Source organism: Artibeus jamaicensis, unplaced genomic scaffold (genome assembly GCF_021234435.1).
Source record: "Artibeus jamaicensis isolate MK-2021 breed Jamaican fruit bat unplaced genomic scaffold, CSHL_Jam_final contig_76, whole genome shotgun sequence".
Classification (NCBI taxonomy): domain Eukaryota; kingdom Metazoa; phylum Chordata; class Mammalia; order Chiroptera; family Phyllostomidae; genus Artibeus; species Artibeus jamaicensis.
This window is the reverse complement of record NW_026521954.1, coordinates 25869006-25883604: the sequence shown is the minus strand read 5'-3', so window position 1 is coordinate 25883604 and position 14599 is coordinate 25869006. Positions and strand designations below refer to the sequence as shown.

The following is a 14599-nucleotide window of genomic DNA, read 5'->3' as shown; positions in this document are numbered from 1 at the left end:
TCCAGAAGGCCCCCGGTCCCACATCAGCTGCGACACCCTCCCTGCCGGGTGTCCCTCCAGAGCGCTCTCCCTGCTTTTCACACTGAACTTGGATGTGTCTGTGTCGAACACACTTCCTGCCCCGCAGTGGGAGCTCCCTGGGGGGGGGGGGGGCTGCAGGGGACCATTTCCCTGGGCCCAGGGGCTATGAACCGAGCTTCCTGACTCACTTGAGACATCTCGCCTGGGATGAGAATGAGCCTGTCTTCGGGGTGGACCCAGGACAGACCTGGGGGAGGGGACTTGAGGGGCATGAGCGAGAATGAGGACAGCCCCCCATCTTGCACATAAACTCAAGGGCCGGAGACACTGGCCCCACCCTGTGCCTCCACAGCCTCAGGTCCCAGACGGGCACACAGCCCTAACCTGGCCGCTGCCCCGGTCTCCCCGATTCCTCTGACAGCCACTGCGTTCCTGGGGGCATGGGGGGTACAGGGCAGCACGCAGCTGGGTCACGTTTTCCTGTTCTCTCGCTCAGCTGCTTTCCTAACCGTCATCTCCGCCCCAAAGCCACCCCCACTCCATGTGAGCTGAGCCCCGGGGACACTCACCAAGTTCACCAGCGGTCCCCCGGAGTTCCCGTACTGCAGGGGGAGGAAACTCAGAGTCAGCTGAGAGCCCTGAGCCCCGACCGAGCAAACATCCTGAAGCTTTCCCCTCCAACTCTCATTCTAACGGCCAGAGACGTGGCCAGATCTCATCCCCACCGGCACGGGAAGGCCTTGTCGCCACCCCCCATCTCACAGATACGACAGCTGAGGCCCACAGAGGCCAAGTGGATGGCAGGCTGAGGCTCGGGTCTGACCCGGGCAGCACTCTGCACAGACAGCCAGGCTCCTGCCAGTCTCAGCCACTGGGGCCGAGGCAGAACAGGCCTCAGTCGTCACTCTGGGGACTCAGGAGCCTTGACAATGACTGACACCCCCGGTGAAGCACCCCAACCACAGCCACCTCTCCGGTCTGGCCAGGGGCTCGGTGAGAGCGCACGGGCCATCCAACACACTACTGCCTATGAAAATGCAGCCCGGGGCGTCCTTCGGGCAAAGATAACCCACGGGCGAGGCTGCACCTCTGCGTCCTGGAGGGCTGTCCCCGCCTCAAACTCCGGGGCAGACCTGCACCACGGGACTTTCCAGCAAGTGGACTTGAGCAGAGACGGGTGGGCCCTGGGACAGGAGACCGCCCGGAGAACTGACTCACGTTGATGATGGCGTCCGTCTGGACGTAGTCCATGTCCGAGTCCCGGAGGCCCAGCTCCCTGCCGTCCCGCTGGGCCGTGCTGACGATGCCTGTGGTCACGGTGTTCTGCAGGGCGAAGGGGCTGCCGATGGCCACCACGAACTCGCCGGGCCGCAGGTCTGCCGAGCGGCCCAGTAGCAGCGCTGGGAGCTTTTTCTGGAGGGGGAAGGGGAAGGGCTCAGGAGGGAGTCTCATCGGAGCGCCTTTGGTGGAGAGACCACAGCGAGACCATGGCCCCCGCAGGGCCACCAGGGTGAAAGCCAAGGCCAGTCCCCAACGCGGACCAAGGCCAGGCTGGCCTCCCACTGACCCATGGTGAATGAGAAGGACCCAGGCTGGCACCCGTGGAGCCCCGCCCATGACTGCAGGGCTTCCTAGGATGGGCCACAGGGTCCATCACAGGGAGGAGGCACTCAGGGTCCAGCCGGACACAGCCTCCGAGGCCACTGAACCCACTGGTTGGTCACAGGTCTCTGAAAATCTGACAGGAGCCATGCACACCGCCCCCGAAGGTGCCCCACGCACACACTGGTGTGTGCAACCTGGAGACTGCGGGAGCCCCGGGGCCCCGCTGAGTGCCTGGGAACCCCCGTTACAAAATCCTTGACCCACTCGACCTCTTCCCCGGGTCAGCCACACAGGGAAGCTGAGGCCCCGAGCGACGAAGCAGCCCAACCAAGCTCCGCCGCCCCCCGCGTGCTGGCTGGCACCCACCCACCCTCTCTTTTTCCTGCGTGGGGCAGCGGAGCCGTCTCTCCAGCTGCCTCTACAATGGGGCCGGGAGCTCTGACGCGGTGGGGACTGGGCCAGAGGGGGTGCCCTGCGCCTGTAAGGAACTGCTAAAGTGCCCACGCCCGCACCCACGCACGTGGAATCGGCGCAGGCTGAAGCTCTGTGCCTGAAGCCACGTCAGTTTCCTGGGGCTGGTGTTGCACCCCTTATGTCTCATGTCACCCCGGGGGAGCTGGGGGGCCACAGGGCCCTCTGGGCACCACTTCCGCAGCTTCTGTGGGTCTGGAGTTCTCTCTAGATAAGAAGCTGCTCAAGGAGGGACGGCAGACGGCCATGCCCAGGTCGCAGGGGCCACGCTGTCCTCTTCACAGCAGCTGGGGGACCAGGGTGGAGGTGGAGGGACAGGACGTACGTCCCAAGGGTTCCCCATTGGCCTCCGCTGTCACACCCATGGCACGGCTATACTCCTGCAGTGGTCCCAGCAGGGAGAGCGCGGCCCTGCGCCTTGGAGGACCCCTGCGTGGCGGTGCCTGTGGCAGTGGCCAGCAGCCTCGTGCTTGTCCGGCCTGACCCACAGCCGTGCAAGCTGCCGGTCCCTGGGGCCCGGTCCCTCCAGCTGTCCACGAGGGGTCTGGCTGCCAAGTCCCTATGCTCTGGCGCCCGGGAGGGTGCCCCAGCCCAGCCGCCCACTCACGTGGGGGTAGATCTTGATGGTGGCGATGTCCGACTTCTTGTCTATGTCCTTGATGGTGGCCTCGTAGGTGTCCCCGTTCTGCAGCTGCACCTTGAGCTGCTGCCGGCCCGAGACGGCGTTGGAGCTGGACACCACGTGGGCGTTGGTGAGGATCAGGCCAGCCTCCGACATGATGAAGCCGGAGCCGCTGGACAGCGGCACGTTGCGGCCAAACAGCGGGTGTCTGTGGGAGGGGACACAGTGACGGCTGAGCCCGTGCGGGGTCCCCCAGGCCCAAGTCCAAACACTTACTCTCCTGCTTCCTGGCCGTGGTCTTGGCCAGGTCACTAAGTCTGCCCCATTTTATAGCCACCGGAAGGGGCAGTAATGTCGAACCTGCAATTTGCCGGGTGAGACACCAGGCCATCGAGTCAGACCTGTGATGACACAGCCGACACTCGCCACTCGGACAACAGGACACTGGAGCCAGACCGACCGGGGTGCTAATTGCAGGGGCGGCCTCCACGTGCCTGCCTGTCCGTGGGCGGGCCGCCGCGCCGCGCTTCTCTGAGCCGCGGCCTCCCCATCCGGGCAACTGGTGACAGCAACCCCCACTCTGCTCGGGGTGGGGGGCCCGGGGCCTGCAGCCCTGGAGGCAGCGCATTATTGGCAGCAGGGGCAGTCGCCAGCCGGTCCCCAGGGCATGTCAGTGTCCCCAAGCTCTGACTGGGAGTGAGGGCAAGCACTGGGGAGGGGGGCGCACTGGCACCTCCCCTCGACCCTGCCCTCGGCCAGCTGCCTGGGAGCCCCAAGGGGCCGGCCGAGCAGCACAGGCGGTGGCCTCCACTCAGGGAGTGCCACACCTTTCCACGCTTCTGAGGACACAGGGGCAGGAGGAGCAAGGGACATGGCAGGGCAACAGGGATCGAGGGGCAAGGCAGCTGGCGTGGGTTCAAGGTGGGTCCTCACTGATGGGCGACGATGCCCAGCCCTCTGAGTAGGAGCCACGGCCCCGTCCCGGGGTGGAGGGAGGCAGAAGGGCAGACGGAGCCCAGGGCCTCCTCCAGGGCCCGGTGGGGGGGGGGGCAAGGGCTCGGTGTGGGAGGCGGCTTTGCAGAAATGAGTGAGAAAACTGTGCCAGCGAAAGCGGGGTGGGATTTCTTAGGGAACTGAGTCTCTGGCTGGGCGGGACCAGTGACCGCAGCTAGCGCCACCAAGCATTCCCTGTGAACCAGGGACGAAGCTGTTCGATGCTCCTGGTAGGTGCCCTACAAGGTGGGTAGGTCTCCAGTGCACAGGTGGGGAAACCGAGGCCCAGAGAAATGAGTCACTTGCCAGGGCCAGGCCAGCAAAGGGCAGAGCAGGGGTGTGAGCCGGGCATCCTGGGGACTCGGCCCCTCTCGGGCGACCACAGCCTGTGCCCACCCGGCACCGTGTGTCCTGGGCAGGGCCGCACCTGAGAACCTGCCGCCGGCGCCTGCCTGGCTGACGCGCACGGTGCTGGGTGTTTGTCTGAGAAGGGCCTGAGGCGGCCCGGGGGCCTGCTCACACGGGTTGGGGTCATAGCGGAGCCCTCCCCTGCTCGGTGACCATCTCGCCTTGTCTGGGATCTCGTCTGTATCTGGGATCTGGCCCCCATCCCTAGGACGCCAGACTCTAAGGCTGATGCGGAACCGCCACCGCCTGCCGGGCTGGGCTGCGGTGAGCAGTGAGCTGGCTCAGGGCCCGGGGCCTGGAGCCTTCTGCAGAGGCGAGCCCGGCCCCAGCCCAAGTCACCTGCAGGGCCAGGGACCTCTCGCAAGTGCCACTTAGCATGTTCAGTGATAATTTCCTCAGTGACACATCTCAGGGTCTGGGACCCACAGAAAGGCCACAGGTCAGAGTGGGGCAGAGGGTGGGGCCGGGCTCTGAGGCCCGGGGAACTCGGTCACACCCCCTGGGCACTCAGTAGCTCTGTGAGCCCAGGGGAAGGGCCCGGGCTCTGCTCCCGCAGGCAGGAAATGGGGACACAACAGCCTACTCTGGGGGGCATGGGAAAATGCCGTGGGCCAGAGAATGGAAGGGTACTGGGGCGCAGGCACCGGGGGATGCCTAGGCCTGAATCTCAGGGTGAGTCCCACAGGTGCCTGGCTCCCTCTCATCTGGGGGCGGGGGGGGGCGGTGCTTCAGGGCTGTCTGAGAAACGTGGGCAAAGCAGCTACCGCAGAGGGGACACACAGGAGGTGTCTGAGGGGACCGCTGTTCTGACAGGGCCGGGCTCCTGCCTCCCATCTGCTTGCCCCTGTGGCACACTGCTGCCGGTGGGCACTGGGCCTGCCCTCCAGCGATGGGCAGTGATGCCAGTGACCAGGGCTCCCACTGGGCACGCTCAGGCCCGGCGAGCAGGGGACCCTGTGCCAGGGCCAGGGACCATGCTCACTCACTAAGCTTTCCTCCACAGCCCCTCTGGAATTTAAGAACATAGTAGCTGCTCAATAAAGTCGGTTTCTTGTATGAATGAAAAGAACCGCAGCTGCTGCCCACTGTGCACTGTCCAGCAGCTACAGCTCCATGGGGGGGCGAGGTTGCTGCCCAGGTCAGGGATCTGGGCGGGGTTCGCCTGACCCCAGCCCACCCTGGCTCCTACTGCCCCCAGTACCAGCATGAAGTCCAGTCTGGGCCTCAGCCGGTGGAGGGGACGCCTCGGACAGGGAGGGGGCTCCACGCACCTCAGGAAGAGCTCAATGTGGACCACCGCTGGCGCGATCTTCTCCACCACGTCGGCAATGAAGTTGAACTTGTACCTCGGGCTGCTCAGCTTGTGGAGACCTGCACTGGCAGGAAGAACCCGGGGCCTCAGTGAGTCCCAGGTGCCACCCAGACCCTGCCTGGGGGAGGGGCAGGAGTCTCCCCCACAAGACCCCCCTGGGTTCATGGCCCTCTGGGGACACCCCATGCTTAGCAGTGCAGTGACACCCACACATCGGGAACGGGTCTCACTCTCCCCCAGAACTGTTAATGCCCAGCTCCCTGACATAGCTGCCTGGAGGCTGCCTCGCCAGCCAGGAGGTTCAGACAGGTTAGCACACTTGCCCTGGGCGGCACAGCACTGACGGGCTGCTCAGGCTGGGTCTGGGCTGATCCCCTGGGCCCTGGTGCTTCTGTTGCACACACGCGGCAACGCAGGCACTGGAACTGGCCCCGGCCCTGGCCCTGCCCTGGGGTCCTCCCCCCTGAGCTGCCCTGGCTGACCTGCCCGGGCCCGTGGGGGCCACCCTGGGCTCCCATCTGCATTTCACTTGGCCCCACCCCAGCCTGACTTGCCAAGCTGTTCGCAGACTTTTCTGGAACCTTCCGCAGCTCAGATTTCTGCTGCCGTCAGCAGCAGGCCTGCTGCCTCCTGGGGCCGCAGGCTGGAGGCACGTTGTTGGCTCCAGGCCCTTGGTTCCCCTGCTGAGGCCTGTGCCAAGGTGCCACGGGCCCCCACCTGTGATGGGCACTATCTGGAGCCCCAGCAGTGGTCCCTCGGCCCGGAATGAGCCTTGGGCTGTGCACCCCACATGCCCGGGCCTGGAGGCCGGCAAGGCCACTTTGCAGCTGTGCAGCTTCGGGCAAATCACTCCCCCTCTCTGACCCTTGACTCTTCATCTAAAATGAGATTGAAGACCCCCTGCCCCCACCCATGGAATCTGGCACCGTCTGCAACTTATGCTGTGTGAAGCTCCCTGCCGGGGACGCCACCACCCAGCCTGCCACCCTGATGTCGGTCAGCAAAGCAGGCCGAACCCGTCACGTCCAGCGTGGCAGCTGCTGCCTCTCTGCTCCACCCCGGCAGTGACCGAGCGTCGGGGTTGAAAGACAGCCTGGCTCTCCAGGTTGTCTGAGGGGACGGGGGGTGACATTGAGTGCAGCCCCGGGAGCCGGCCCGGGCCCACCGTCCTGCCCAGCAACGGCAAATGCAGTCCCTCCCCTTGTCCCAACGAATGTCCCGACTGTTCAGAGGCAGCCGGGGATGGCCCTCCATGTTCCAAGTGGGGAAACTGAAGCTCAGTGAGAGGAACCTTTTGGCCCGAAGACACACATCCAGGCTCCCTTCCTTAGGGGCCCCTCATGCCCCACCTGGTGTCCCCAAGGCCCCAGCTGTCCATGAAGTGTGGTCTGGGACTCAGGGCCTGCAGGAGCGCTGGCCTCACTCTCTGCGTCAGGGGCGGTGAGAAGGGCCCACCCACTGACCCTTCCACTGTGCCTCAAGTAGCCACGGGCACTGGCCACAGAGCATCTGCCAGCCTGAAATCAAAGGCCGCCTGCCCGGGAGAGGGGGCCCGCTGCCAGCCACTGCCCGACTCCTTGACGGTCCTGCGACCAGCAGCCAGGGGCCACAGTGAGAGAGCCTTCCTCGTAGACAGTCCCCTGGGTGGGGCGGGGTAAGGTCGGAGGCAGGTTACCAACCAGCCTTTTCAAGCCAGGGCTCTGGGCTCCCAGGACACACAGGTGCTCCGCACGGCTGCCCCACTCTGGGCAGAGCGCTCCCAGGCACTCTGAGGGTGAGGCTGCCCACCAGGCAGCTCAGCTCCGCCCGCCCTGCCCGGGGCCCCGGGAGCCTGCACTTGTTCCCGAGACTGCAGGCAGGAGGAAGGGGGCCAGCCAGTCCGGGACCCCGCCCCTGTCCAGGTCTGTCTCCAACACGACGTTCCCCACCAGGCCGTCCCCATGGCCCGGGGCCTTGGAAGACCCCAAGTCCCGGCGGGCAGCGACTGGGGGGATTTGGCAAGGTCTGCAGCTCTCCCATACATACCGGGGCTTGATTTACCCCAGCCCGAGGCTCACGCCCCACTGTTGTGCTGGGGCTGCTGTCCCAGGTGGGCAGTCCCAGGTGGGTGAGGCCTGGCACCACCCACCACCCTGCACTGTCACCTGCTGGGCCACTCACCCTGAGTTTCTGCTCCATCACCCACCACTCTGCCTCCTCGTGCAAGGACCACTCTCCACTTCTCCCTCCCAAGATGCTCCTGCGCACAGTTCACATCCCACCTCCTCCAGGCAGCCCTCCAGCAGACTCCTCCCAGTCAGAATGAGCGTCTCCCTGCTCAAGCTCCCAGCACAATGCCTCCCCCACAGCACTGGCTCTCGTGTGCAGTGTATCCCACCCGTGAGTACCAAGTGCCTTCCACGCGTGCACTTGTGCTGATGCAGCCTATGACCAGCCACACATGGCACAGTGTGGCCAGTGAATGGACAGAGGGAAGCCCAAGGTGCCCCTGACCCCAGGCCTGGAATAGCGCACTGGGCAGCGGAATGGTCCATGCAAAGGTCCAGCATCGCGTGGGAAGTCAGCTGCGGGTGGATGTGGCTGACCTGGAGCGGGGCCTTGCGTGGCTACCACGAGAGAATCATGTGTCTGATCAGAAAAGGCCACGTTCCCACACGGCCTCATTCTGGCTCTCAGTGGCTTCCACATGGGGGCTGGAAGCCCGTAAGGCACGTCTGTCCACCCCCACTGGCCAGGCCCAGGTCCCGTGTGCCCTGGGAGGCCACACAGTGCCTCGGCCACTGAGGCCCTGACCTTATGCCACCAGAGATCTGGGCGGCCTGGTGGCCTCTGCGGACAGTGTTCTTCGGATGTGGTCTCTCTATAGACCACTTAGAACAGGCGACCCTCAATTTTCCCCGTGATTTTTTTAAAAAATCACCCTCTGTCAAATCCCCAGGAGTCAAAGACTGGCCGAAAACACATCAAAGTAATTCATGGTGGCTACTTGGGGGCAGGGGAGTTAGGGGTGATTTTGTCTTTCACAGACCTTCCAAATTTTCTGCCACAGGCAAATATATGCAGATATATCTAAAAAATAGAAAAGAGAGAGAGGAAAGCCTGGAGGAGGGCTGGGGATGGGGCTGGGGTGGCAGCGGAAAGGCGGGCGCTGAGGCACCCTGTCCCCAAGGACGGGCCGCAGCAGCGGCCACCCGGAATCAGGGCCTTCCGGGTCTGCCTCCGGGGACCCAGCACAGGCAGGCGGGGCCCAGAAACACCCATCCAGAAGGATGGGAGTGGGGGCGGGGCAGGGAGGGCAGGCTGCTGCCCCGGACCCCTTGAAGCAGCAGGTCTGCAAACACCACCACAGAGCCAGCAGGTCTTGTAGGAGCAGCCTCCCAAGTGCGGTGTCATGTCCAGGTTCCAGACCAGGACCCTGAGGCTGGAGGCAAAGCTGGGTGGGGGTGGGGACAGGCCTGGCACTGGCCCAAGGTCCCACGGACTGCAGGCTGAGCCTCCCAGACCCCAGGATCTGAAGCACCCCTTTGGGCGCCCAGGCCAGCCAGCTGCTGACAGGGACTCAGCCAGGCCCTGGCCCTTTAAGCTGATGGTGGCAGGGGAGGGGCAAGGGGAGGGCTGGGGTGGGGTGGGGGGGGGAGAAGGGCCTGGTTCCTGGTGCTTCTCCCCCACACGAATGAATCACCCCTGAATCAGTGGGAAGGGAGGACTCGGTTCCCACTGCCACTTTCCACATGAAAACCTCGGCCCCGGGCTGGGAAGCAGACTGTTTGTTTATTTGGGGGCTGGACAACCCCCACCCCACCCCACCCCGTCCTCATCCTCGAGCCAAAGCTCTGAAGTCAACAGTCAGTCTCGACCAGACTCAGCTGCTCGAGTTTTTTTTTTTTTTTTTTTTAAAAATAAACTAATCCACAGGCCTTGGGCGTTTCAGTCGGAGGAACTTGTCAGAGGAAAGCCATCGGGCCAGGTGTCCCGAGGCGCCTCTGGGGACAATAAGGGCCCCACCGGGAAGGAGGGGAGACACGGGCGGGCATTCCACCTGCCGAGACAGCGGCCATGCTGGGCCACCTGGAGGGCTCGGGGACAGCGCTCACCCCGAGGTGACTTGCTCCGTGCAGGCTCTGGACAGTCCTAACTGCCTCGGACAGACGGGGACACTGAGGGGCGCACCCCCGCAGGCCCCCTAGTGCTGCCGAGCGGGCCGTGCACCCCACAGCCCAGGACTACTGCAGACCAACTGCGCATGCCACCTCCACCTCCCCCTGCCCGGCTCTGGCACCCAGTCCCAGGGACCCTGCCCCTCTGCCCCCTGCTTGTGCACTCAGAAGACTCATGTCACCCAGTGGTTAGGCACAGCCCAGGGACGGATGGGCCGTCTTTGGGTCCGGGACCCTGCCGATCTGCCCGTGGTGGTGACCACAGCCTGCAGGCCAGGTGCCACTTCCCAGCAGCCCCTGGGGTCCAGGTTCCCTGCAGGGCCGCAGCCTTGCCTGCTGCCCCGTACCCTGGCCCCGGCTCCGCCTCCCTGAGCACACAGGCTCTGGAAGGCCCCGGCCTCCGCCCACCCCTCGTCCCTCAAGGCCCGGACAAGACACTTCCTCTTGGGAGCTGGTCTGACTCAGAAGGCTCCGTGGCCACCTCTCCTCACAGCTGGCTCCTCCATCTGTCCCTGTGGCCCGGGTGTCCCTGACCCACAGCAGGGAGCAGCGAGAGAATGAGTAACGAGTGGAGGAGCAGGGGGTGCATGGATGTGCTCCAGGGACAGGGGAGCAGGGCCCCCCAGGCGCCCCGGCACCCACCCCAGGCCCCGCCCCCACCAAGCCAGGCTGTGGGGCCCCGGGACCTCTCCTGGTCCAATCAGCTCCCAGACAGGCCCTGTGTTTTTCTTCCTCTTGAAAACTTGTCTGTCCCCAGTGAACCTTCTCCCTCCAGCCAAGGACAGTGGCTTCAGATCCCACAGGGGGGTGGTGGGCGGGGGGGGGCAGTCCCTGTCCTTAGGACCCAGCCTCGGCTCCCCCTCCACTGCTCACCACGCCCACGGTGGATGCGCTTGGGGCCTGCAGGGTTACAGCGAACCCTCCCCACCCTCCCCACCTGTCTGCAGGGCAGGAGCCCTCAGCCTGTCACTCAGGCGAGGCCAAGAGGTTCCTAGAGGACAGGAGACAAGAGACCCACCCTCGGCCCACAGCCAGATCGCTTGTCCCCTGCCCCAGGCTTCTCCAGTCCTCAGACGATGTGACTGGCTACTCCCACACAGGGACCTGAGACTGGCTCGGGGCCAGCCTGGCGGCTCCAGCTGTGGGTTCCCTGGGTGCTGCACCCAGCCCTGAGGAAGAGGAGGTGGTTATGCTTTATCACAGTCCACCTGCCCACCTGCACCCTCGCAGATGAGGCGGGGCTCCAGGCCGCCCGCAGGGTCCACCACACCTCGAAGCCAAGGTGGGGTCCACCTGGACCCTGTCTGTAGGATGCGCCCCTGTCCTGACGGGCCCGCCCTCGGGCTCCCTGACCCCTGCCCTCACACTCACGAGCTCCATCTACGTCAGAAGTCTGGCCTGTCCATTTCTGGTTGTGTAGGCATGGATGTCTGTCGGCCTCCACGCCGTGCAAAGCGCTCCTCATTTGCCCCGTCACGGGCCGTCCCGTGAGCCAGTGAGGGGGACCGCTGCCATCCCCATGTCACAGAGGAGGAAACTGAGGCTCGCAGAGCCTAGGAGACCTGCAGGGGCTGGCTATGGGGAGTGGTGGGGCTAGGACGGGTCCCCGAGCAGCTGGACGCCGGGAGCAGAGCTGGGTCCCAGCGCTGGCCCTGCCCATGGCCCTGGCACACCGCCCACCGGCAGGGGTGCGCCACACTGCTCCGGGGCCACCTGTGTCCCACGCTGCAGCTGGCGTTGGTGTTTAGGGCCACACACACATCCTGGCCATATCTCCGCTGCCCTGAGGACAAGCGGTCTTTGACTTTATTCTCTTACTTGATTGTTCGAAACCCTCTCGGAAAGCAGGCAGAGGCCACTTCCTCAGGGGCCTGAGGCCCCCGGGTGGGCAGAGAGCTACAAGACAATCAGGGACTGGGACTGGAGTCCCCGGGGCAGCTCGCCACGCCGCCCTGAGTTTGTTCTGGCAGAGGGCCGCGTGAGAGCACCTGCACACGTGTGTGTAATGTGAGTGAGAGACCAGGCCTGTGTTTCGTTCGCCCTTGACCCTGGTGTACCGGGTGGCTGCTCTTCCTCAACGCAGGTCATGGGGAGAGGTGGCACTCAGGCCCTCGGTCAGGACAGACGCAGAGGCCAGCTCCCCTGTCCAGTCTGCAGGGACCCCACAGACATGAGCTGGTGGACGGCCGAGGGCTGTGTGCCAGGCCAGTGCCCTGGGCTGGCCGCTCCTCTCCGGTCCTCCCCGGCTGGCCTCCTGTCCCCCAGCGACCCTGGTGCGGCGGCCCAGCCAGGGCCAGGTGCTGCAGCTCAGCTCTGCCATCCCGAGGGAGAGGAGGGAGCCGGTGGGGGGACGGCGGGGGAGGCTAATCCTCTAGCCTGACTTGCTAAGAGGATTAAAAATCAAAAGCCAACCAAAGCTCTTAAATAAATAAAACTGAGAGCTGCAGTAAGAGCCTACTGGGGCTTGCATAATAAAAGCTGAGTATTAAACACCAAGTCGTAAACCACCCCAGGGCTCCAGGTTCTGAATTCAGGGCACACTCCTAGGCCTGTCTGCAGGCAGGTGAGGCAGAGTGGCCTCTAAGGCCCTTGGTTCTGGGGCAGAAAGGGGGCCTCTTCTCTGTGTAGGCCTTCACCTTGACTTCTACTATCGCCCCATGGTGGCATTCCTCCACACCAGGGCATGGCACTGCCTCCCGGATAGGTGGTGAGCCCCCCGCCGTTGGATGTATGCAAGGATGGTTGGGAGGGCTGTAGGAGATTCCCACAGAATGAGGACTCACAGTACCTACTGGGCATCAGGTGCTGGGCCGGGCCCGGCAGGGACCAAACGACCAGTCGCCCACCCTGTGAAGCCCAGAGCCTGGTGAGACAGAGAAGCCTCCACGTCAAGGTGGAGGGTGCGAGGGTGTAAGTGGAGCCCAGGGTGTGCTCACGAGGCTAACGAAGGGGGCGGCCAGGCGTGGTGGTCAGGGAAGGTGGCTCCAGGGTGGAGGGACATCCTGGCCAAGGCAGGATGAGGACTTGGCCACGGGAAGGGGAGGGAATGGGACTCTGGGCAGTGGGTGCAGCCTATGCAAATGTCCTGAGGTGGGAGGGAGCCCGGAGCACACGGATGAGGCAGTGTTCAGGGTGGGAGGGGCCAGATGGCATGGGACTCCGGGGTCAGGGTAGGTGTTGGGGAGCTGGCGAGGGGTCCCGCCAGTGACAGGCAGGGCAGATTTTGCAAGGCTGTCCTGGTGGCTCTGCCCAGAAGTGCTCGGAGGGAGGAGGGGACAGGGGGGGATGAAAGTGGAGGCCATCATCACCAGGGCAACAGGAGCGATGCCCAGCTGGGGGCAGGTGCCAAGGCGGAGCTAGAGCCTCAGGTGGGAGCAAGCTCAGTAACAGGGAGGAGTGGAGGGTCAAAGGTGACAAGGCTTCGGACCTAAGCTTCACAGGGTGGCCCTTTTGGTGGAGGACCACGGCCAGCTGACACCCAGGACTGCAGCCCCGGACCCTATCTTTAGCTCCTGCTTAAAGTTGCTTAAAGGCCCTTAGACGAGTTGGGCACGGGTACACGCCAGGGCAGCCCTGGTGAGGGTCAGCTGGGGGTGGGAAGAGACTTGCCCACTGCCTCTGGCCAGTCCCTCCAGAGGGGGGGGCGGACCCTCTGTGGAAGCTGAAGGGAATGGAGCTGGAGACCCAGGCCTGGCCTGACCCCAGGTGTCGGGGACCCTGCTGCCTGCCTCCCAGTGGCAGGAGAAAGCCTGGGACCCAGAGAGTGTGGCTTTCAAAGCCAGACAGACCCCAGGGCCAGCCTGGCACAGTCACTTCCTGGCCGACTGACCTCAGACGAGTCACTTGCCCTCTACCTCCTCCATGGGCACATCTAAGGTGTAGGAAGGACCAGATTCGCAAATGAGCCTGCGTTGGCAAGAGACGGGCCCAGCAAGGACTCCTCGAGGGCGGAACTTTGTGGAAATCTAAGTGTCGAGTGGAGCGTTGGGGCCCAGGGGCCCTCTGGGACCGCCAGAACCAGGACTGCGGCTCTCCGCCTGCCCCCAGGCCTCGCCGCACCCCTCTCTCCTCCGTCCTCGCTCCCTTTGCCTGGCGAGAGCCACTCTGGTAGCGCAGCACCGAGGTGTCCTGACCCTGCAACCGGGACAGACTGGGGGAGGCAGGAGCCGTGACAGTGACACTAGTGCATGACGTCACAGGCAGCCCATTGACGCAGCAACTCCCGGTACTCACTACTCTCACTCCCACGTTCCAGGTGGGCAGACGGAGGCCCCCTGACTTGTCTAAGGCCCTTACGAGTAAGAGGTACCGGGGCGGCCCAGCCCATGATGCCCCCGCCTGCCCATGTCCCAGGCCCGACACCCCCTGCTGCCTGCTGAGCCGTCTGCGGGCTGTCTGTGGTCAGCAGGCCACTTCCCCTTCCCATCCTTGGAGATTCTCCAGGGCACAGTGTCTGCCTCATGGAGGGGCCTTGTCACCAGCCCAGGGCCAGCCCGGCCACAGGGGCAGACGTCACAGGGCAGACACAGTCGGTCAAGGAGCAGGCCTCCACCCTCCCGCCTGCCCCCAAGACCCGGAGTCTCAGTTTAGTAGGTCTACCGCATGGTGGGGTTAGGGTTGGGGGGTTTCCGCCCACACAACCAGGCTGCAGTGGGCAGGCGCCCACCCTGAGCCCTCCACCTCCCAGACCCGTCGGCATGGCCCGAGTTGGGCCCGCCAGTACCGAGCCCTGGAGCAGATGGGCCACCCCAGATGGGCCTGCAGCACCCATTCAAGGCCCAGCACCCACCTCCCCGACAGCCAGGGGAACCATGCTCTCCTCCCGAGGGCCGGTGGTGGCTCCTCGGAGCAGTCAGAGCCGGCCCCACCTCACTCCTGGTCCCGGGAGAGTGCGGGGAGCAGGTCAGGCATGTTCTTCCGGGAGAGCAGTGCTCTCAGTTGAAATCCCCCTGGGGAGCCCTGGGTCCTGTTGTCGGTGTGCACACGCGTGTTTTCTCCCCGCAGGCTTTC

The 14599-nt window shown here is 64.7% G+C and overlaps 1 protein-coding gene across 2 annotated transcripts in view; it reads right to left on the bottom strand.

Moving 5' to 3' along the window:
• HTRA3 (HtrA serine peptidase 3) overlaps window positions 1-14599 on the bottom strand; it is a 28386-nt gene that overhangs the window by 12161 nt on the left and 1626 nt on the right. For both annotated transcript variants that reach the window (XM_037126978.2, XM_037126980.2), the window contains exons 2-5: window positions 5392-5491; window positions 2705-2927; window positions 1240-1434; window positions 591-623 (exon numbers count right to left, since the gene is read on the bottom strand). In XM_037126978.2, the coding sequence (XP_036982873.2) occupies window positions 591-623; window positions 1240-1434; window positions 2705-2927; window positions 5392-5491 (551 nt within the window). The remainder of the gene's footprint in view (window positions 1-590; window positions 624-1239; window positions 1435-2704; window positions 2928-5391; window positions 5492-14599) is intronic.